Source organism: Engystomops pustulosus, chromosome 3 (assembly GCF_040894005.1).
Source record: "Engystomops pustulosus chromosome 3, aEngPut4.maternal, whole genome shotgun sequence".
In the NCBI taxonomy this organism is placed as follows: domain Eukaryota; kingdom Metazoa; phylum Chordata; class Amphibia; order Anura; family Leptodactylidae; genus Engystomops; species Engystomops pustulosus.
In genome coordinates, this window is record NC_092413.1 from 89431512 (window position 1) to 89454802 (window position 23291).

At 39.5% G+C, this 23291-nt stretch overlaps 1 protein-coding gene across 1 annotated transcript in view; it reads left to right on the forward strand.

The window, feature by feature from the left end:
- The window catches only part of EZR (ezrin), a 58010-nt gene extending 40178 nt beyond the window's left edge, over window positions 1-17832 (forward strand). Inside the window, exons 6-14 of the mRNA XM_072141370.1 lie at window positions 1005-1088; window positions 1732-1878; window positions 5043-5139; window positions 5858-6021; window positions 8006-8136; window positions 9207-9367; window positions 10840-10932; window positions 12469-12711; window positions 17080-17832. Of these exons, the coding sequence (XP_071997471.1) occupies window positions 1005-1088; window positions 1732-1878; window positions 5043-5139; window positions 5858-6021; window positions 8006-8136; window positions 9207-9367; window positions 10840-10932; window positions 12469-12711; window positions 17080-17244 (1285 nt within the window). The 3' untranslated portion in view covers window positions 17245-17832. The remainder of the gene's footprint in view (window positions 1-1004; window positions 1089-1731; window positions 1879-5042; window positions 5140-5857; window positions 6022-8005; window positions 8137-9206; window positions 9368-10839; window positions 10933-12468; window positions 12712-17079) is intronic.
- Window positions 17833-23291: the final 5459 nt, after the last annotated feature.

Below are 23291 nucleotides of genomic sequence, written 5' to 3' on the forward strand. Positions count from 1 at the left end.
TTTCTCATTGATAACAGCATCCTTTCTCCAGCATGGAGGCTGGTACAACCTCACACAATTTGGATGAAAGCTACAATGTATAATGCTTATACCCTAGGGAGACAGCCCACCTGTGTTTTTCTCATTAGATTAGGCCTCTATCTCCTCCAAACAAAAATTGGACCATCCAGATCTTCACATTGTTTCCCAGAGAGAAAATCACTAATATGTCACCAATTTTCATTTTAAGTCATTAAAGCCAAGATATCAGTTTTCCTCATCTTTTTATTTATTTATTTTATTTGAATTTCAGTAACTGCAGTAAGTGATGTGCTTTCCATCAATCTCATGGCTATAGGAAGCAATTGTCTAGAGCCAACCTATTGAGGGGGGGGGGCTAGTTAACTAAAATAAATATTTACTTACCTCAGCGGTCCCATCCTGCTATGCCAGCTCTTTGGTCTATGCCCCATGTATACATGGAAGCTGCGCTGTGTTCAGCTTCTGGCCATCCGAGGTGGTTATCCACCCCACCCCTCCCGCATGTACAGCATTGGGAATAGGGACCAATGGGAGAAACTGGATGCTGCATGGCTTGCGTACCCCTGTTTGTTTACATGGGGCACGGACCAGAGAGATGGCAGCACGGGACGGCAGGAGGGACTGAGGAAGTAAGTGAGTGTTTATTTTTTTTTTACTAGCCCCCTCCTAGCCACCAATGGGTTATTTTATGCTCTCGGTCAAACCCTTTAATAGTGGAGGCAAATGCAGTGTTATATTCTTATGTAAACCTGTCTGTGAAGTAAACCAGGTATCTGCTGTAAGGGCCCATCTATAAGGCTTGGTGGCTAGATGAAACATTGTACAGTAGTATACTTTCAGATATATTTAGACATTGAGAAATTCCTATGAAAATATTCCTTAAATTTCAATTTTAACTAATTTTAAATAAATTTCTGGCAACATCTTTAAAGGAAATTATTCTATCTAGTAATATATCTAAATGATGTGTTTCCTATTTACAGAGTGTTGGATCAACACAAGCTTTCCAGAGAGCAGTGGGAAGAGAGGATTGAAGTGTGGCACTCAGAACATCGTGGCATGCTAAAGTGAGTCTTTTCTGCTTTTCTACTGCATTTTCTAGGTTTTTTTCTAGATTCTCCAATAGTAATTAATTATATTTGTAGAAAAAATGGGCTTATGATTGAGCACTACCAGAGGAAAAAGAATGGGTCCAATGCAGTGTGCAGATAAGATCTTTTATTGGTGAGGCTATGTTTTTCAACACTGAAATGGCATCATTATCAGGCCAGAAAAATAACAGCAGCAGGATACTGAGATTCAGTGCTGTGTCTGCAAACAAAAATGTCTCCCATGTGCTTATATCCTCTGGATCATACGCCTGGCTAGTCGCCTGCTTTATCTATAAGTCCTCACTGGAAAAGCAGGGAGGACTACGGGAAGGGTTACAAGAATGTGGACTACTATTGTCACAATACTTAGCTGAGCAGTCAGAAGTGCTTCTCTGTGATTATTGGTCATCTGAATCTCATTTCTGAGCAGAGCCATGATGAATGCTGAATGTTTAGATTTTGTATACCAGGATTTCTGTATAAAACATAGCCCAAAACCTGTTTGTCTCTATAATCTGCAATTTTCTACTTGTATTTTATTTGACTATAATAATTTTAGTGGATTTCATGCTACTACTCGCAAGAGTAGAGAGATGCATAAAAATGTCTTGCTTTGCAGAGAGGATTCAATGCTGGAATATCTGAAGATCGCTCAAGACCTAGAGATGTATGGCATTAACTACTTTGAAATTAAGAATAAAAAGGGCACCGACCTCTGGCTGGGAGTTGACTCTCTGGGCTTAAACATTTATGAACATGATGACAAGTAAGTAAATCATTGAAAATAACACAGAAACATCCATCTTAATGAACCTTATTGTCATTATATTTGCTAAAGTTCTATATGAAAAACTAGTCTTTAAAAGTGTAAAATGCAGTGAGATAACAACATTGTCTTATTAAATGCCACTAAAGCTTATCACTTCTTGTATGAGTGATCTGTAAACAAACAGCATGAGTCTGCGGAGGACATGTGGTCACATGCTATTTGCACATGTGTAAATGTGATTGACAGGGACCAGAAGAACTAAATTCTGGTGATTATCTCTTCATTCATAATGATAATGGAGGTTATTTATCAAGGTTTGTATGCCTTTTCTGATGTACTGGCCCAATATAATTATTTCCCCCTTAACGCCACCTTTGGTATGATTGGAGCAGCTGGTCTTCGTTTACATCATGTACCTGTGAGGTGAAATATGGTATTTGGGTCTCTTTCTAGTGACAAGTTGAGGTCCCCAATTATCATACATTTGCCACCCATCATGTGGACAGGTGATTGTTAAGAGGTTAGTGGCCAATGTGGTCTACTTTCTTGAGCACACTACATTGAAAGATACATTTGTTTATAGGTTATTCTATACCTGATGTATGATACTCTTAGGCCCAGATTTACTAAGCTGTCTAACCCAGAATTCTGGCATAGACTAAACATAAATATATGTGCAAACTGGTTCCGGTGTGCATTTGCAGCGGTCATCACATGACAGAAGTCTGACTGAAATGTGGTGCACACCCCTTAAACTGAGTGCACCAGGAAAGATGTGGTGCACTCAGTTCATGCACTTCGAGCACATGCTCCGGTCTTCATGAATGTGGTGCGTGCTGCACATTAGTAGTGCAGTTTGCCTCTCTAATAATAAATGTGGGCCATAATGTACAATAAAGGACTTTTAAAGAGTGTAGGTAAAAGTAAAAAAAAGTGTAACATCCACTCTAGTGTTACATGTGGAGCTCCTGACACTGTATGTAGAATATGGCCCGGGGTCTGTACGTGTGTTGAAATACTTTACAGCCAGCGGCTCAGCACAAGGTGTGGTCAGCCTGAACCCTGTCTGGAGGAATAGAAAGGAGTACATGAAGTCATTCTTTCGCAAGCTGCCAGCATTACAGATTCCACCCTGTGGAGAAACAAGGAGTGCCTGTCTATGGGTTACGTAATAGAAACTGGCAGGACTTTTTTTTTCGTTATTTGAAATACGGGATACCTACAGTGTCACTATGGAGACACAAACAGGTTTAGCAAGCTGCAGGAACCTACAAAATACAGAGCAGAAGAATCTAACTTAGAACACATCAGGAACTCCGAGCACTTGCACATTGCTTACATTTGAAATAGTTCACTGTAACTGACTACTCTATAAACCTGATTTCCTCGAATTTTTAGTTATGTAGCCCCTGAATAGTAGATCCAAACATGGTACCACATTTTCCAGATTTGTGTATTGAAGCAAATGTTCAGCGGCATTGTGAGGATTTCACATTCGTTCCAAGAGGGGTTGGTAACAGCTTACCGGTATCTAATATCTTGGCAGCGTGTTTTCAAGAAAGTACTTTTGTGGTTATTTTCCAGGTTTTACCTGTTAAGCACTTCTGATTAGTTTAATATCAATATATTTGGACAGCACATTTAGCACACAATGTACTTTCTGTGTTCACAGATAGAAAACTAGACAATCGTCGTGGAGAATGTTTGAACTGTAGTTACTTCTTTACACCCATACACAACAGCTACATTTGTTCCGTACTATGTGATCAAAAATAACATATAAAAGACATGGGACATCCTACAGGGGTAAAACCGATTGACGGACCTGCAGTAACCAGTAACCAGATTTCATGGACTGTAGTGATATATGAGACTTGGAGGCCCTTCTTTCCTGATAAATAGCAGCACAGACACTACAAGGGCGGTTCAATAAGTACCTGTGTTTTACGACAGAGGGCGTTCCTGAGGGAAGTTGGTGTTATTGTGTGCTGCCATCTATCAAACAACGGCAAAACAAATTGCAGACTGATTGATAGGTTAGTTTGGATTTGGCAGCCATTTGAGTAAGACATGTTTCGTGATTTTCGCGAAGATGGAAAAAGAGCAGTATCATTCGGTAATTCGCTTTCTGTTTTTGGATGGGAGAAAATGAGAGGAGATAAAAGTAAAGTTGGATGCTGGTTATGGGGGCACTTCGCCATCTATGACCACAGTTAGATATTGGTTCAACGAATTTAAACGTGGGCGAACATCCGTTTTTGATGAGAAGCGACCAGGACGCCCAGCAGACGTGGTTACCGAGGAAATAATTCACAAAGTCCACGACATGATGCTCGCTGATCGATGCACGAAAATGCGCAAAGTAGCAGAGGCCGTAGGTGTGTCGACAGGAATGGCAATTAATATTTTACATGATAAGTTGCCGATGAAAAAAACTGCGATTACTCATGGTGGAAAACAAGTGGATGCAGCTGTTAACTTCGAAGCAGTGTTTGGAGCAATTTAAGCGAGATCCAAAGGAGTTTTTACCTCGAGTTGTCACTGTTGATTAAACCTGGATTCATCATTACACACCAGAAACAAAGTAACAATCAAAACAATGGATTTCTCACAGTGAATCTGCTCCAAAGAAGGCGAAGACGGTCCCATCGGCCGGAAAGGTCATGGTGACGATTTTTTGGAATGTGAACGCCATCATCCTCATGGATACCCCCATGTATGCCCCCTGTATACATATGATCTGGCTCCCTGCGACTTTTTATTGTTCACTAAGACGAAGAAATGGCTTGCAGGAAAAAAATTTAGCTCAAACGAGGAAGTCATCGCCGAAAGAGAGGAGTATTTTAGAGAGTTCGACAAATCCTATTTTTTTGGAGGGGTTAAAAAAATGGCAGGAACGTTGGGAGAAGTGTATCTTTCTAAAAGGGGACTATGTTGAAAAATAAAAAAAAATTTTTTGAAAATGATGTCTTCATTTCTAACACGGGTACTTATTGAACCGCCCTCATATAATCATGTATACAGTTTTATAATATATTTTCAGGACTGATCCCTCATTTATTTTGCTGTATATCTGTGCCAAATTTTTAATTCTGAATTAATAGACTTTACATATGAGAAGTATATTCTAAATCTTTTTGTTTCTACTTTTCATTTTTTAGATTGACTCCAAAGATTGGTTTCCCCTGGAGTGAAATCAGAAACATCTCCTTCAATGACAAAAAGTTCATTATTAAACCAATTGACAAGAAGGCGCCTGTAGGTGTTAATAAATAATTTGCATTATATATTATGAAGAATTATTTAGCAGGACTCTGGACTTCCTGTGATGTTCTATGTCCTGCTGCCTTCTGGCAGAATGAGGGGGATGTATGCTCATTACTGCCCCCTCTATCATAACCAGTCCCATCATAGTACTTGGAGAGGTGTCCAGATGTTATCATGTCCCTCCAACCAATGATATGGGAATGGTTATGATGGAGGGGCAGTCAAGACCGCATGACCCCCTCCATCTGAAAATGAAATGTCACAGGGAATCAGAGTCCTGCTGCCTGGGGACTCGTAGCACCGCGGTTCCTGATGGCAAATGGAAAACTTCATCAGGGCAAGTATAATGTGGGTGACCCTATTAGGATCTTATACTTACTCTGTTAAAGTTTTCTATAAGTGGCCAACCCTCTGATATGATTAACAACATTATAGTCTTTTCCCAGTTGGTTCTCAGGACTATTCTGGGACATTTGGGACTGTCAAAATGTCTGAGTTTACAAGCTACAATTGTGTCTAAACACAGCTAAAAATACAAATCTATAAATTATATTGAATATTTGTTAATTAGATTAGTAAAAATGTGTGGGTCTAATGATGTCATATCATTCTGATCCATTGTATATTTTGCATACATTGTATATTTTATAGATCTCAGTGATAAATGCAGATGTTAGTGTGTGTTTCATACTTTGTTTTGTAATTTCAGGATTTTGTCTTTTATGCTCCACGCCTGAGAATTAACAAGAGAATCCTGCAGCTTTGTATGGGCAATCATGAGTTGTATATGCGTCGCAGGAAGCCAGACACTATTGAAGTTCAGCAGATGAAAGCACAGGCTAAGGAAGAGAAGACTCAAAAGCAACTAGAGCGGTGAGAAGAACAGTACAGAGCCGTGGCTTCCAACCATGCAGCAATTTGTATATACATTTTCGGGATAATAAATGCATGGAAATTAGTGCAGCCAAAAGTAGCCCAAAACTGGATTAGGGATGAGATTAGTGAATGGCTACTATTGCCAATGATGCCAGTACCATGCTTAAGGACTGTGAAATATGATAAGCATTTTTATCACAATTATAATCAATTTAAAATAGCTGACATGAACTGGTATAGTAACTCTGGTAGATGCAACTGGTAATGGTTTTCTATGTAAGGGTAGGAATTCATTTCTACTAATAAAAATATCACAAAGGAAGGCTTTGAGGGATTTAAAGCTGTACATAAGGCCCTATGCACACATAACACATCCTTTGTCCGTGAGCTAGCCGCACAAGCTGTGGCGCACTCAGGAACACATAGCTTTCTATTGGGCACATTCAAAAGAGAATTGGACCTGTCTGTCTTTATGGTGAGGGCAGGCACTTCCTATGGGCATCAATGGGATGAGTTGCACTCACCCGCTGCTCTCAAACTGGCCATGTACCGCTGCCTGTGGGCCGGAATATGCATATGTTCATGTGCATGAGGCCTCATACAAAATTCTCTGTTGTCTAATGTAAACTTTATAAGCAGTATCCTGGAAGCGCTATGCTCTGTCAGGAATATACACACAGTGCTGAAAGGTGCCAAAAAAAACTGTAAGAAACCTGCAAACTGAAAAAAGTCTAAACAGAGGAGGTCTGAGATTTAGACCTTACAATGGATAGGAGAGAGAGCAGAAAGGCAGAACAATAGTGTAAAACATTCCCCCCTGATTACAAATAGGTAGGAGACAAGTGCATGCTCTCACCTTGTAGGAGGTAAAAAAATCACATGTCTTAGACCATGTATGGCAGCCAATGTCCTTATTTAAGTGTGTATGATAGCTACATATAAGTGTCTGGTGCTGGGTTATAAATCTGTCTTAGTATAAGACTATCTAGTCCAGTGGTGGCGAACCTATGGCACGGGTGCCAGAGGCGGCACTCTGAGCCCTTTCTGTGGGCACCCAGGCCATCACCCTAGAATGAAGTTCAATAGACAGAACTCAAAGAATCTGGATGCAGAATCTTCCTACAATGATGGATGAATTTGCCCTCCTCCTTTCAACTGCGTTGGTGTCTTTGGGAGGCTGAATGATTGAAAGTTGTCAATGAACAAAGAGAAATACATTACTGCTTAAGTTTCTGCGCTGGCACTTTGCAATAAAGAAGTGGCTTTTGTTTGAAGTTTGGGCACTGAGGCTCTAAAAGGTTCGCCATCACTGATCTAGTCTATGGTTTCTGTTTTTACAGGTGAAACAAGGTTTTATCAAAACTGTGTTTCATTTTTGTTTTATTTGTAGCTTTAACTGCACCTTACGGCTCTGTGTGCCTGTAGCCTCATATAGTAGTGTGGAATGTTTAACTGCTTGGTATGAATCAGTCACCTTATTGCTATGGGATCTGCGGGGAGAGGGTGCGGTCAGTGGGTGGATTTTGTGACACAGGGTGGCAGATACTCTGGGCACTGACAGAGGGAGGCTCTTAGAGTACTGCAGGTGAGACACTGGTGAATGGGGAGGCAGTAGATTTGCTGTGTGTGGGGTTGGAGCCCATGGGGAACATGGAGGGGGCACTTAAATAACTTATACAGTTAAGCTTCTTTGTACAGCTACCATAAATAGAGTTATATAAGCTTCCATTATACAATTATACAGGTATCTACTTTACATGTGTCTCGGCTGTTTTGTTAGAAAAAGTTGTATTATTAATATGCAGTCTCCAAAATACATATGTTTTTTTACTGATGGTAATGTGGAAAAGCTGCATGGAAAAGGGGTGCTCTAAACTCTTACACCCCTGTTAGATATTATAAAAATGGTGCCATTATTCCACCACCAGGCCATATCGGTTATCAGAGTTAGACTTTTTTTTTTATTATTGTTCCTATACAGGCAGCAGCTAGAAAATGAGAAGAAGAAGAGGGAAGCAATTGAGAAAGAGAAGGAACTGATGATAAGGGAGAAGGAGGAACTGATGCTCAGGTTGCAGGAGTATGAAGAAAAGACACGGAGAGCAGAAAAAGGTAAACAAGAAGAAGAAGAATTTTTTGGAAATAATTAAATTAAGCAACTTGCAAACAAGTTATTATATTACCTTTGTTAAAGAAACCTTTGTCCACCCTTTGACATTTATGTATATAAGTAGGGGTCTGTTATAAAGAAATCAACTATTACAATGTGGTTGGAAGACAATACTGTGTAGGACCACGATCGGTACTTGCACTGCAACATAACACTGGCTGCAGCTGGGACTTGTTATAGTCTGTGGGGGCCATGTCCCATTGACAGTATGTCACTGCTGCAGCCTCTATTCGTAAACAGACCCTGGCAGGGTCGGCTTGGGTTCCAGAAGTTAAATACTGGTCCCTTTTATGAATTTATCTTTAAAAAATAATGGGGGACATCTTGTATAGGTTTTCCGCCTTTTTTTTGTGGAACTCGCACCACCTTTTCTCCTTTCTTTTCCGAAAAAGAGAGTGGTTTTCATGTTGTGTAAACTCTAACACAATTAATTTTTTGAGCGCTGAAAAGGGTCGGAGAGTGGACCTAAAGAAAAATAGTCTAGCAGAATAAAAACTGGTGCTTGGGACAGAAAATTGTCCCTAGGATAGAAATATTAAATATGCACCTCATTACTGCCAGCTAGTCAGAAACCAAGCCAGCAGAGGTAAAAACACTTTATATAAATGTCCCCTAATATCTGTAAATTACATGTTTGTGATGGAATAATGTGACCTGCAGCCGCATGCCATCACCAATATATGTGAAATCCTGTTGGCAGGTTCCTTTTAAGAGAAATGCCCTCCTCTAGATTAAAAATGTCACATGAGGTGCTTATATAGAATATGTTAAAAAGTAGCAATTTTTGCGCAACTAGTTCTTACGTTTTTCCAATGCCGGGAGGGAACTGGTGTGGATTTGTGCTTAAATTTGCGAATTTTTTAAAAAAAATTGCATTTCATAAATCAGGAGTGAAAAGTGGAGTGGGTTGGGAAAAGTTGCAAATTTGGTGTAAATCATCAGATGGGACAATTGTGTGACATTTTGAAGATTAACTGCAGTGATACATTCACCAATCTTTGTGTTGTAAAAGAATTATCGGAGCAATTGAGAAAAGCCCGGGAGTTGGAAGAAGAGAGAGAAAGAGCTCAATTAGAAGCAGAAAGATTGGAGGCAGAACGCATTGCTGCCCTGCGTGCCAAAGAAGAGCTGGAGAGACAAGCTGCAGACCAGATGAAGAGCAAAGAGCAGCTGGTAAGACACAAATTCAGACTTCATTTTTACCACACATTCTTCTTTAAGGCTTTCACCAAGAAATGCTGACAAGGGCTGAAAGGGAACCTGTCAGCAGAAATTGACCTTATTAACCATGACCAGTGTGGTGTCAAGGTGTTAACACCTTCCAGATCATGTGTTTTCTCATGGCCCGGCATGGTAGCATCATCTAGAAAAACTACTTTGAAGTGAGATTTAAACTGGTTGTATAAAGTCATGGAGGCAGGGAATATAGATCTGAACTCTCTCCCTACCTCAGAATGCTCCTTTTGCCATGAAAGATGGTCCAGGGATATAAGAAACTTGCTCTTCAGAAGTTTGAAGAATGATGAGGTGGGAAAGCTCGAATTAAATGGTGAACCCAGTTGACAGCTCACTTCAAAGTTCATTTTCTGGATGATGCCACCACACTGGGCCATGACAGAAACAAGTTAAGTTACTTGACAACTAACTGATAGTGGTTTATTAGGTTTACTTTCTGCTAACATGTTTCCTTTCAAAAGGGATGCTGCTTTTTGTCATTAGAACATGCAGAGTTTGATTTGCCACATACAGAATCTAATATATTTGCTTGGTATAAGCTGATAAAGGTATTCAAAACACAGCAAAGACAGCTCACAAACACCATATTTACAGAGAAGACAAATCCTCAAAAGAGTAGGAAGAAAATGCATCAATTCTTCTGGAAAAGATCTATGGAGGGAATTCATCAAGAACTGGCCTTGTTGTCTCTGGTCTTGCTATATATCTGGCGGTCCTGCCTTGCGTAGAATTGTGCCTGGAATATAGCTAATGGACTGCGCCAGCACACTTCCCTCCCACTTGTCATGGAAGTCTTGTAGCAGGGAGAGGCACAATTCCTAGCCATACAAGCCATGATAAATGCCCCCCACTGAACAAGAGCAAAAACTTGTTTTGCTATTCTGACCCATGAAGTGCTCTAAAGCTGAGATCACTTGTTGCATTTACATTCTGTTAACATTGTAAACACTACACGTGTGGACCCTGGCTAAGGCCCCATGCACACTGCCAGGCGTATATGTGTCCCCATAGACAGCAATAGGCACCATGTGTGGTACGGTGAGCATACGAGTGCTCCCTTTAAACAATGAATAAAGAAGGATCTAGCTTCTGAAGAATTTTCTGTGACTAACGCACAGCTATTTACAGTAGCAGCACAGTGGATGGGATTTATACCATCTACATGCTGTGTTAAAAATCTGCATTGGAAATTTTGTTCCACTGCGGGTTTGGAATCCACATCATGTTCATCATTGCTGAGAATTCAGGGAGGAGGAAATGAACACATGAAAAATTGCTGCTTAAAACTTGTATGCCACAGTTAGAATCACTGGAGGCCATCAGCTGTAGACAATTCTACTGCAATACTTCCCCTATTTCTGCTACATTTAATATGACTGAACAAAATCTGTGTTACTTTTTTCATTTAGTCTGCAGAGCTAGCAGAGTATACAGCCAAGATTACCCTTTTGGAGGAAGCTAAAAGAGTTAAAGAGGAGGAAGTTGGTGAATGGAGACTTCGGGTATGTAGCCACATTTTATTTTTCTGAAATTACAATTTGCATGGCACTAATGTAAGCCAATATTGCCATTCACTACTCATGTACTATTTATTTATTATAACAATTATACAAATCATTTACCATTGAGGTTTGAGGCAGAAAACTTGAAAGCTGCACATAAAGGGGTAGTTTAAGAATTACAATAAATGGCCTATCCGTAGGATATGTCATTATTGGACATAAGTAGGTGTCAACACCCTTAGGTCGGTGAAACATGTGGCATTTTCAGTGGGTTTTTTTTTTCATTGCGGCTTTACATCCTTGTAAAACGCATCAGTTTTGCATATTGGCTTTTTAAATGGGCTTTTGGATAAAGGGCCTTAACTCTCTCCCGTTTTTTTTTTTTTTTTTTTGTGTCCATGTTGATTTCATTGTTTTCATTTCGATTTTCAAAGCGGTTCTTTTTTGAAAACATGTGCGTTTTTGGTCTGCGTTTTGAAACTCATGCGATTATTTTCACAAACAGTAAGGAGAACAAGATCGCTACATTTTTACAAATTACCCAAAAAACTGCTTAAAAGTTATTCTACTGAGCCTGAGGGGCTCCATTAACAGCTATGGAACGTGGAGCCCCTCAGGCTCATTTGCATAGTTTTAAAAGCCTTTTTGTATAAGAAGCTATATGAGCGGGTCCTGCCAGAGGGGGGTACACACCAGTATGTCAGTGTGTTCAGTTTACAATCCTTCATTCTGGTGGTAGATGTCCTTTGAGCCACTGGCACACAATATTGAAAACTGGCCATGTGCAACACATGGCTGCACTAAATGCAATACCTTTCAATGGATGATTAAATAGTAGAGCATATTCTAGTCTAAACATTTGCCAAATAGGCTGTGAAAATATTTCATCTGTTATTTCCAGACAATTTTTAACTTCTACCTCAGGCTGTGTTCACACATTCAGTATTTCAGATGCAGCCTTTGAAGCCAAAAGCAGGTGTGGATCATAATGGCTAAGAACATAGATAGCCAGTATTCCTGCTCTTTTTAACTCCACTCCTGGTTTGGACATCAAAAGTTGCATCTGAAAAACTGATCGTGTGAACGCAGCTTCAGTATAATGGGTAGCAAGAACTGCAGCCTGATCCAAGGTTGTAACTGTTGCAAGCAAATGAAAAAGAATTGGGAAATGTTATCAATAGCCCTTTAATTATAAAAAAAACTATTTGATAGAAGGTGAAAATGTGTAGCTTTTGGTTTGTCATTATCATTAATGTTCTTTATTGTTTGTTGTTTTTTTCATGTCTTGAACAGAAGATCCATTCCATAGAGAAAAAAACTGTCGAGAGACAATGCTTCATGAATTTCATTAGGCTCATAAAAGCCTAGTGTGGCCACCACTAATGCATTAAAACCATTAAAGTGTTTTTCATTCATGTGGCTTTCTGTAACATGCTTCATATTATAGCTGCTGTAAAATTCTTTAGCTCTGAATAGTTAAAGTATGGATACTTTTAGTGCTAGATTTTTATCAGCTTCTTCTTGTTTGGTTAACAGGCAAGGGAAGCCCAAAAGGATCTCGAAAGCACAAAGGAGGAACTGAACAAAATAATTATTAATACTCCACTTCCACCTCCTCCAGTATATGAACCAGTCAGGGAACATTTCAGTGAGCACTTGCGAGACGACGGACTAGAATACAGTGCAGAATTAACACATGAAGATTTCCATGATGACCGCAAAGAGGAGAAACGTATTACTGAAGCAGAGAAGAATGAGCGTGTACAGCAACAGCTACTGGTAAGTACAGATTTATGGGACCTTTCAAGATAATAAAACAATTTATGGGACCGATTGCTAATAAATTTCTGGAGCCGGGCCAGGGAGGGATTTAAAAAAAAACCTCAACCCACCTCCTCTGTCTGAAGCTCTGGGATAGAAAGGTGGGCTTGGCCAGCCACCTCGGCCAGCCGGAAGCCGACCTCAGCGGAGCTTCAGTGCCCCTGTAGACAAACAGGGCAACGGACCAGCAAGACCCCAGCGAGGGACACCGGGAGTGACAGAGGAGGTGAGTACAAGTTTGTTTGTTTTTTTAAATCCCTCCCCGAAAACTATTGGTTACTATGACAACCTGAGGTCGTACAAAGACCAGAGGCTGTCTGATTTTAACCCATGTACTACAATGTGCGATTTGCATATTGTAACAAATGGTGTGTAAAAACCCAATATACTGCCATACTGTAGTATGGCAGTAAATGGTAGGATCAATCAGACAACCTACGGTCTGAAAACTCGTTAAAAAATTAATAAAAATTAAATAAAAATAAATAAAAATTCATATCAACCCCCTTTCCCCTTGAACTGTTATAAATAAATAGTAAAAATCATAGACATGTCATGTATCGCTGCGTCTTAAAATGTCCGATCTATCAAAACACAATAACGTTTTTTCCCGGTCCTTAACACCTTAAGGATGAAGCCAGTCTACACATTAAGGCCCAGCCATTTTTTTTTAAATCTATTTGTGTTGTAATAACTCTTTAACTGATTTTGAGATTGTTTTCTCGTGAGACACATTGTGGTTCATATTAGTAATATAATTTTGCTGATTGGTAGGTTTTTTGTGGGGTAAAAATTCAACATTTTAGGAAAAATGTGGGAAAAAGTTTTCTACCAATCAAATTGGTCCTATGATGTCAGTGGGTGGTTGTTGCCTTGCGATCCCCAGCCACTGCTTTCAATCGTCACCCTTTCGTGAGACGTCACAGAAAAAGGAAGCGCTCGCGTCTGACATATTGGACGGTGAACGCTAAGTAACTGCGCTCAGTCGTAGCGGAAAATGCCACCCAAAGTCGTAAATGCCACTTTTTTGCCATTTTGAAAAATATATAAAGTTCAATAAAAAGTGATCAAAAGGCTCAACAACCCTTAAAATGGTAGCATTGAAAACGTCATCAAAAGTCCCAAAAATGAAACCACACACAGCTGACACCACATACACCGAAGTTTGAAAAAATTATTAGCGCCAGAAATGGCAAAGTATAACATAAATTCTAGATAAATTTGGTATCCCCATGATTGTACCGACCCAAAGAATAAAGCAGACATGTCATTTGGGGCGCACAGTGAAAGCCGTAAAATCCAAGCCCACAAGAAAACGGTGCAAATGCATTTTTACACCAATTTCACTGCATTTGGAATTTTTTTCTCACTTTCCAGTACACGGCAGGGAATATTCAATAACGTCACTATGAAGTGCAATTTGTTACGCAGAAAACAAGCCCTCACACAGTCTTTTTCATAAAAACAAGAACATAAGATGCTAAAAGAAGAGCAGATGCTGCCAGAGGGTGCACACACCAGTATGTCAGTGTACTTGGTTTACAATCCTTGACCTTGGTGGTAGATGTCCATTAACCCCTTCCCGACATTTGACGTACTATTACTGCAAAATGCAGTAATAGTACGTCATGCTTCTGGCGCCGGCTCCAGAACGGAGCCCGCTGACCGCGGCGTGCTAGGGGCATTTGAGAAGAATCGGACCCCCCGCGGCGCTTACCGGGGGGGTCTGCTGCTCCGATCGCAGCCCCGGGACTGCCGGTGCCCGGGGCTGCGCGATCCTCTTCTGTGAGCCGGGTCCGTGCCTTCTGGCAGGACCCGGCTGTATTACACTGTGTAATGTGAAGAAGAGCTTGAACAAGTGATCAGTGGATCACTTGTTCAAGCTAACCTGTAAAAGTTAATAAAAAAATGTTAAAAACACTACATAAAATCATTTTTTAATAAAAAGAATTAATGAAATAAAGTTAAAGTCCCCTAAACACAAATATTCCCTATACACATGCAATAAAGTGAAAAAAACACAAAATCGCCAAAAAAACCCACATATTTGGTATCACCGCGTCCATAACAATCCGTACAATAACTCAGAAACATTATTGGACCCGCTTGGTAAACGCCGTAAAAACAAAACCCGTAAAACACGCCAAAAATGTACATTTTTCATAAAATCTCTACACAAAAATGTTCTAAAAAGTGATCAAAAAAATTTATGTGTGCCAAAATGGTACCACTGAAAAGAACAACTCAACTCGTAAAAAATAAGCCCAAAACTAGCACTGTCAACCAAAAAATATTAAAGTTACGTCTCCGAAAAGATGGCGATGAAAAAACAAATGAGATTTCCTCTATATTAGTTTTTATTCAGTAAAACTAAGTAAAAATAAATGAAAAACTGTATAAATGAGGTATCACCATAATCGTAATCACCTATAGAATAAAGATAATATAGTATTTTTAGTGAACGGTGTACGACCCCCAAAAAATACGAAAAAAAAGTAAACCAAAATTGACAATTTTCTTTTCACCCGTACATTCAATAGTTAATAAAATCTCATCAATAAGCTAATGACCCACGAAAATGAATTATTTGTAAAGTGCATCTCATATCGCAAAAAATAAGCCCTTATATGTCCAAATTGCCAAAAAAATAAAGATTGTATAGCCAATAAAAAGTGACAATGCATAATCTGCTCTGAACGGCGCAGCTCCCCCCTCAATGCCCTGGCGTGTGCCCATACAGCAGGTTACCACCACATATGGGGTACGCGGGAGGGATTGGGTATCAAATTTTGTGGAGCGTTTTGGTATTTTATCCACTGAGAATTTGTACATTTTTTTAAAAACACATTCATTTAGCCAAAAAAGTTTACTTTCAAAATTGTATCCGATTTTGTTTTAACCCCTGTAAAACAATTAAAGGGTTAACAAGCTTCATAAAAGTTGTTTTAACGTACATTGAGGGGTGTAGTTTCTATAATGGGGTAATTTATGGGGTTTTACTTTTATTTAGGCCTCTCAAAGTGATTTGAAACCTGAGCAGGTCCCTCAATAGCAGGATTTAGCGTTTTTTATGAAAATGTTAAAAATCGCACCTAACGTTCAAAGGCCCATAACATCCTACAAAAATAAGAGGATGCCTAAAAAACCATGTCCACATAAATTAGATATTTAGTGAATGTTAGTTATTACGTTTTTTTGCGGTTATAACTATGTATGGAAAAAGTAGAACATTTTGAAGTTCGAAAACCAAGAATTTTTCCAAATTTTCACCAAATATCTGATTTTCTCATAAATAAATGCAAAACATACCACCAAAATTTTTCAACTAACATGAAGTACAAAGTGTCACGAGAAAACTATTTTAAAATCACTTGGATATGTTAAAGCGTTCCGAAGTTATAACCATTTATAGTGACACAGGGCAGATTTGAAAAAATGGGCCGTGTCAGGAAGGTGAAAAGTGGCTTCAGCGTTAAGGGGTTAAGATTCAAAGAGAAGCCGTCATGTTTAATAAACAATCCTATCTCCAGGCAGGATGGTAAAGAGCAGGAGGAGAAGGCTGATCTTCAATGAAATGCCCACTGTACTCATAAGCCCAATATGAGCAGAGATTGAAATAAATGTGTTCCTTTTTATACTGACACCTGTCATGGGACATTAATTATATGTATACACTACTATAACTTTATATCATTTTGCCCACTAATGTTGGTGAATTGCATTTTAAATTTTACTGGTTCCTTTTAAAGGAGTCTACTACCAATTTCTACTATACAAATCAACAGACAGTGATCAGTGGCGACCCTGGAGATCTATGTAACTGTATGTGTATGGTGTAAGTAGGAGCAGAACTGTAAAAAATACAATTATATCCCAGGATTATAGCTGGACTTAAAGCGCTTCAGGAGTGTCGTCAAACTGCTATGTTTTTTATCGCTGTGATCAACCTGCCCCCTAGCATGTCCCCCATGCTGTAATGTATAACCAGAAGCCTGCTGCTGCTCTTAAGCAGTATAGAGGGGAGGACCTGTTCTGTAAGATCTCACACACCAATGCACCACAGTGATAAAAGTCCAACTACACACCTGGAATAGAAATGTGTTTTGGCAAAGATATGACTACACAGCGCTGTGGAACCAATGCATAACACTGTCTGCAGCACTGTAAGGTTAAAAGTGCTGATAAACTCTCACGATCTGGATAATATTGAACAATTCCCAGGTCAGACACTTGGTAGTTTACAAAACCTGATGATCGGTGCTCTAAACTTTGTCAGAATTTTTGAGTCTTAAATTGACATTAAAAATGTGTTTATTTTTCTACCAGGCTTTAACAGATGAGTTGATTCAAGCACGAGATGAAACCAAGAAGACACACAATGATATCTTACATAGAGAAAATATGCAAATGGGCCGTGACAAATACAAGACCCTGAGACAAATCCGGCAGGGCAACACCAAACAGAGAATTGATGAGTTTGAAGCAATGTAGTAGACTTTGTCACCAGACACAGTCACATCTTCACTAAGAAGTCCTAAAGGGTCCATGCGTGCTAACATTGTAGAGTTGGCTCATAGAAACATTTTTTCTGCTTCCTACTTTTTTGTAGACAGCTAGCAGGTCTTCATAGCTATTGTACCTGGGGCCAAAATGCATTACGGCTGCCATATGCAACCGCAGCACATTTTTGCACCAATTATTTAAGATTAATAGTTTGTTAAAGATTATGTTTATCAAGCTACAAGTAATTACTTAATGTTAGTGTTTTGGTGCCAAAAGGCCTGTCCTTGTGGAGAATTAATTAAAAAAATATTTTTTGTAAGGGTGATTACAATTTGATCTGGTGAGCAGTTTGGCACCTGATTTATAGACTGATGCCAATGAGTCATTTGTTTTTATTATATTTTTTCACTGTAAATTGCATTGGTGTATGCCTGTAATTAAAGATTTCTAGGTGAACATTGTGCCATACATTTGATCTGTGTAAGTTTCACCACAAAGAATCTGTATTTACTCCTTGATGGGTAACAGTTGTAAGTGTTAACAACTTAAAATAAAAGTAAAACTATGTAAAATCTATTAATAGTATGACCTTGTAGTTGCATTTAAGGTCTCTTACTGTGACATTTAATGCTGTAATTCTGCAAAAAAAAAAATCTATCATCATAATCAAACATGGACTGTGGTAATCTTATTATAGGTATTATCCATGGCCTCTTTCATCCCTAAAATCAACTTTAAAAATTATGCTTATGAGCCTGTGATCTGGTTTTACAGACTCCTACACTGTCTCTACATCCTCCTGCTGACTCAGTACAAAGTGCTCATTGCTCAAGTGCTGAGGAAAGCAAGGGGATGGTGAGACAGTGTAATACTCTGTAAAACCTGATTAGAGAGGGAAGAGGGTAACACTTTAGGCTCAGTTACATAATTTGAAAAGTGGATTTTAGAAGGAGGGAGGCCATGGATAACAAATAATAAGAAGATTATCACAGTCACCGTGCCTGGATCTATGAGTAAGTGTCTCTAGTTTATCAGTGCTTGATTTTGATGGTAGAATTGCTTAAATAATGACCACAGGATATAATGGGTGAGGTTTATCAGTCTACTATCATTCTCGCATCATTCTCGTTAAAATTTAAAAAATACCAAATTGCTTTATGCTACAATTATCAAGTCTTTTAGACCGTTTTATTTTGAAAAGGGGTGAGCTCTTGTGGCAAAATATCTGCATGCCAAATCTCATTGCAGTAAACCTGGCAAACTTTTAAATGGTGTAAAGTATGACTTGACAGTCTAAAGCTCCACCAGATTTATCCTTCTGCAGACACAATGATAAATCTCACCCACTGTGTTTCAGGGATTCTTCTTGTTAAACGTCTCCTAATTGGTGTCTTTATTGGGGCTTCCAGCAGTATCACATGACCACATCCTACAGTCTGTATACTGTGGACTAAATGTCACTTTCCCTATCAATATCCAGAGGCTTCTGAATAAAGTAACGTCTTGAGTGAAGAGGCTGAAGAATTTGTGTGTTCTGTTTGTACCATTCTGAAATGGAATGAAGGCTGATAAATGCTAAAATGAGACGTTTAGCTAAAATAATTCTTGTTCCACCATAGTTTTTGATAGAGATATGCTTTTAGGACAGCACTTTCACAATTGAAATTAAACTGTGAATGTTCCAAAAACTAACTTTTTTAAAAAAAAATTGTGGTATTTTATTGTTTTTAACAGAGAATTTACAGTTGTTTACATTTGTAGAGAAGTACAGAGTAGTGATCTGTAGAAATTTCACCTACAATCCACACTAAGCATATACTCGAACATCACATAACAAGAAATAGGATTGGGGAGGGGTAATATTTGCGGTTGCATAACTTATTATCTGGTAATAGTTCTAGGACTTAAACAGACCTCAAGGATGGTAGAATTGACTGTCCATTCAGATGAACCAGTGTTTTTTAAAGGATGGAAAGGTGTGAGTTTGGTAGGCAAGCAACCTCTCACATGCACAGGTAGAATTAATTATCTCAAAGACTTCCTCTATGTGTGGGCAGGAGGGAGACTTCCTTTGTCGGGTGATGACAAGTTTCATTGCCATCAACAAGTGCACTACTATCCATCTGTGAGTAGTAGGAAATTCACGTAGGCCAACAAACAGTATGGCTAACTTTGGTTGTACAGTATTGTGAACAAGTTCCCTGTAATCTTGTTGATTGTCTGTGTGATTGACTGCCATAATTGGGAAATCCGGCTACGGGACCACAAAGTGTGAAGCAAGGGCCTGTGGATCTGCAAAACCCCTCCAGCTCTCTCCGACGAGGTGGACGGTAAGATCAAGTGTAGGCGTGGTCTACTGCCATTCTGTGGGTAAAATTGAGGTGTCAAGATCCACCCTTCAAGGGTGTAGTCAGTTGCATGGTGTTTTTGTTGTTGAGGAGGTTGTATATATTACATATGGTTTTAGGCCTTTGGTTTGAGTTATTGAGGATATCAAGTATCTCACTATTGACTGTAGGGTCCCTGTCAGGAATGGAACATAAAAAGTTTTGGATTCTGTGGACAGTCAAGAAGTCAGATGGCGAGATATTGAATTTGCTTGTCAAGTGGTCTAGATTTATTGTACCGTCAGGAGAAAATATGTCATGCACTGTCAAATGCCTTTCTCTCTCCAGCCCCTAAGGTCTATCCCTGGTAAATGTAATTCGAGAAAGTCGATTGGGGCCAAGTGTTTTGATAGTAGGCAGTTTTTTTTGTGGTAGAGATGAGCTTTTGCCATTCGGTGTCAGAAGTGCGTATTGAATGTAGGAATGAGGATGGAGGGGTGATTCCCCAAATGGCTGAGAGTGAGTATGCGTAATAGCGGTTTCTAGTCTGACCCATGATATTTCTGTGGATGAGTTCCACCAATGTGTCATCGGATCTACAACACACAAGGTGTAGTAGTCCTCCAAAGAGGGAAGTCCCAGACCCTGTGCCTTTCTGTGTTTTTCATGGATGTTCTGGGTTTTCTTGCTTGCTATATAAAGTTACTAAGCTGTCTTTTAACTTGTAGGAGGAAAGATTTAGGGAGACTGATGAGAATTGTCCTAAGGAGGTAATTTTGGTAGAACCATCATTTTGTAAACAGCCGCTCTGCCAAAACAAGAAATTAGTCTGCTAGGAGTTGAAAGATTTGAGCTAATGAAGATGATGGGTGGGTTTCGAAGAGTATTATATCGTCAGTGAATAAGGCGATTTGCATCTGATAACAATTGATCCATTTTGTTTCCTTTTTTTTTTACAATGTCCACATGACATCAGTTGATCTGTTTGTTCCCAAACAATAAAAATGTTTTAACATCAGGTCGAAGAAAAAAACATTTGCTTCCCCAGCAATATCAGTACTTAATACACATCAGTTGTTTTTTTTTTTTTTTGTTTTGTTTTTTTTTGCAACCTATAGACTTCCATTGTCAGTGGCATTCTTTAAGTCGCCCCAGGCCTTAGCTTAGCTTTCATTTTCCCTCAGTGGTTTATAAAATGAAAGGGGAGCCCTGATTAGTTGTTATGGGCAATTAGAACAATTTAGTTCTCAGACAGACTGTATGGGGGATATATATCATACACTGGCGCTCGTGCACTCCCTTCCGGTGACGGATTGGGGAAAATAATTGCAAAAGCTAGCAATAAGCTAGCATTTCCGACTATTTCAGGGCCTCTGCGCCACTGGCGGTGCGCATAGGTCCTGATAAATATGCCCCTATGTCTCTATATATTTTGGCAAAAAAGGACAGTCTTAAAATACAGCTTCGTAAATGTACTATAACTGTTATACAAAAATATATGGAAAATAGGTGATCACCGAACCACATAATAAAAATCTGTCTCCAGAGTTGGGATCATTGAATAATATTCCATTATTTCATATATTTCTTATAATACCATGTATTTTCCCTGCTGCATCATTGTTTCCTACAACATGCAGTAAAAATAAATACATTGGGGCCACTTAGAAAACTTTCTTGGGCTACCTGCACCCAGACGTGTGCTTTCCATGAGTCGCAAACAGTCGCTTTGGTGTTCGGTGTTTGCAGGCCGTAATCTCTGAGGGTACATGCATACAACTTTATTATGGTACTGTACTGGTTCCAATCGATTAATATATGGTAATATACGGTAGTATTATCAATTGGAGGCTTGGATTTCTACATTTTGTATGCAATGTGCTTCAATAAGGACAAAAAAAGTCATGGCCTGTTCCATAGCATGAACAATACTTTTAAATTCCAAAATTATCTGTACAAAAAGATATCACTCAGTTTTCCCTACTATAATTTTGGCAAGGATGACAGTTTGATGCAGGAAACATTTTGGGACAAATATGGAACCCATATATTAATGGTCAAAATTAAGCTTATGTGCAACAGGCTTTAGAGTGCTTTTTGCCTTATTGTATGTCTAATTGCACACCCTTGTCTGCTTGAGGCTTTCACACAGAAGTGTCTCACACAGAAGTGATGGAAAACTTCATGTATTTACAACAGGTGGTTGCTTTCTTACACTAAATTAGTTTTCATTTACAACTTTGGCGTACAGCAGGTTCCATTAAACATTTTGTTACTAATAACGCAAAAAAATTGAGTAGTGGGCCACATGTTTCTTTCAGCTATCAATAATGGATGCGTAACTGAAGGTTTTTTAAAGGTATCAGTAATGGAAGACCTTCTGTTTTCAGTTTCTGTTACACCCTCCTTAAACGTAGAGTGCAATGAAAAGCCCAGACACAGGATGTAGGTCCCCCTCTATAAACAATCCCATAAACCCATTGCAGGAAAAAGTCTGCATCATCATCATCTGCAGCATGTAATTGCTGTGGATCATGTTGCAATACAAAGGTTGAACTCTGCCTCCTGACATGAGATAAGACACATCTGATTTTGGTTATTTTTCTTATGCATGTGGAATTACAGCTGAGGTTAATGCTGCAGCCACTACGCTACATATGCCTGCAGCCTAGGTTAGCTGCTCACCTACTAGGGTAACTGCACAGCCACTATGCAACGTGTGCCCATTTCTTAGAGGAGCTGCTCACCTACTAGGGTAACTGCAAAGCCACTACGCAATGTGTGCCGTTAGCCATGGGTAGAGGCACACCCACTAGGGTAACTGCACAGCCACTGCGCAACGTGTGCCCATTTCTTAGAAATAATTTGACATGCTGCGCATTGTAGATACACACTAAAAACAGAATTTGACATAGCGTGTAAATGTGATTTGTATAAATCTCATTCAATACTGTACTACTACTGTATTATTCTGTGGCTAATAAGGCCGTGTATAGGCCGCCCAACCATGACAAAAATAACTATTCTTTCTATTGACAACTTGACTAGCATATTACACTTCGGTTGAGTAGTTGGACTTGAGGCTTCCCTCTGAAACTGTAGTTTACTGCTACATAATCATAATAATAAACCTTTATATAGTGCCATAATATTCTACAGGGCTTTAATGTCTGTAAAACAAGACATAATGAGGCTGAGTATTATGTGTGGCCTCCACATGCCTGTATGACCTTTCTACAATGCCTCGGCATGCTCCTGGTGAGGTTGCAGATGGTCTCCTGAGGGATCTCCTCCTAGACCTGGACTAAAGCGTCTGCAAACTTCTGGAAGTCATGCAACATGACGTTGGTGGATGGAGCGAGACATGATGTCCCTGATGTGCTTAGTCATATTCAGGTCTGGGGACAGTCCATAGCTTCAATGCCAACTGCACCGGCAGGGGCTCAGAGGATCTGCTTTTCGGCCCTCCAAAAAAATGCCATGCCACACTAACACTGACCCTTTGCCAAACCGGCCATGCTGAAGGATGTTGCAGGCAGCAGATTGCTTTCCACTGCGTCTCCAGACTCTGTCATGTCTGTCACATGTGCTCAGTGTGAACTTGCTATCATCTGTGAAGAGCACAATGTACCAGTGGTGAATTTGCCAATCCTGGTGTTCTCTGGCAATTCCCAAGCGTCCTGCACAGTGTCGGGCTGTGAACACAAT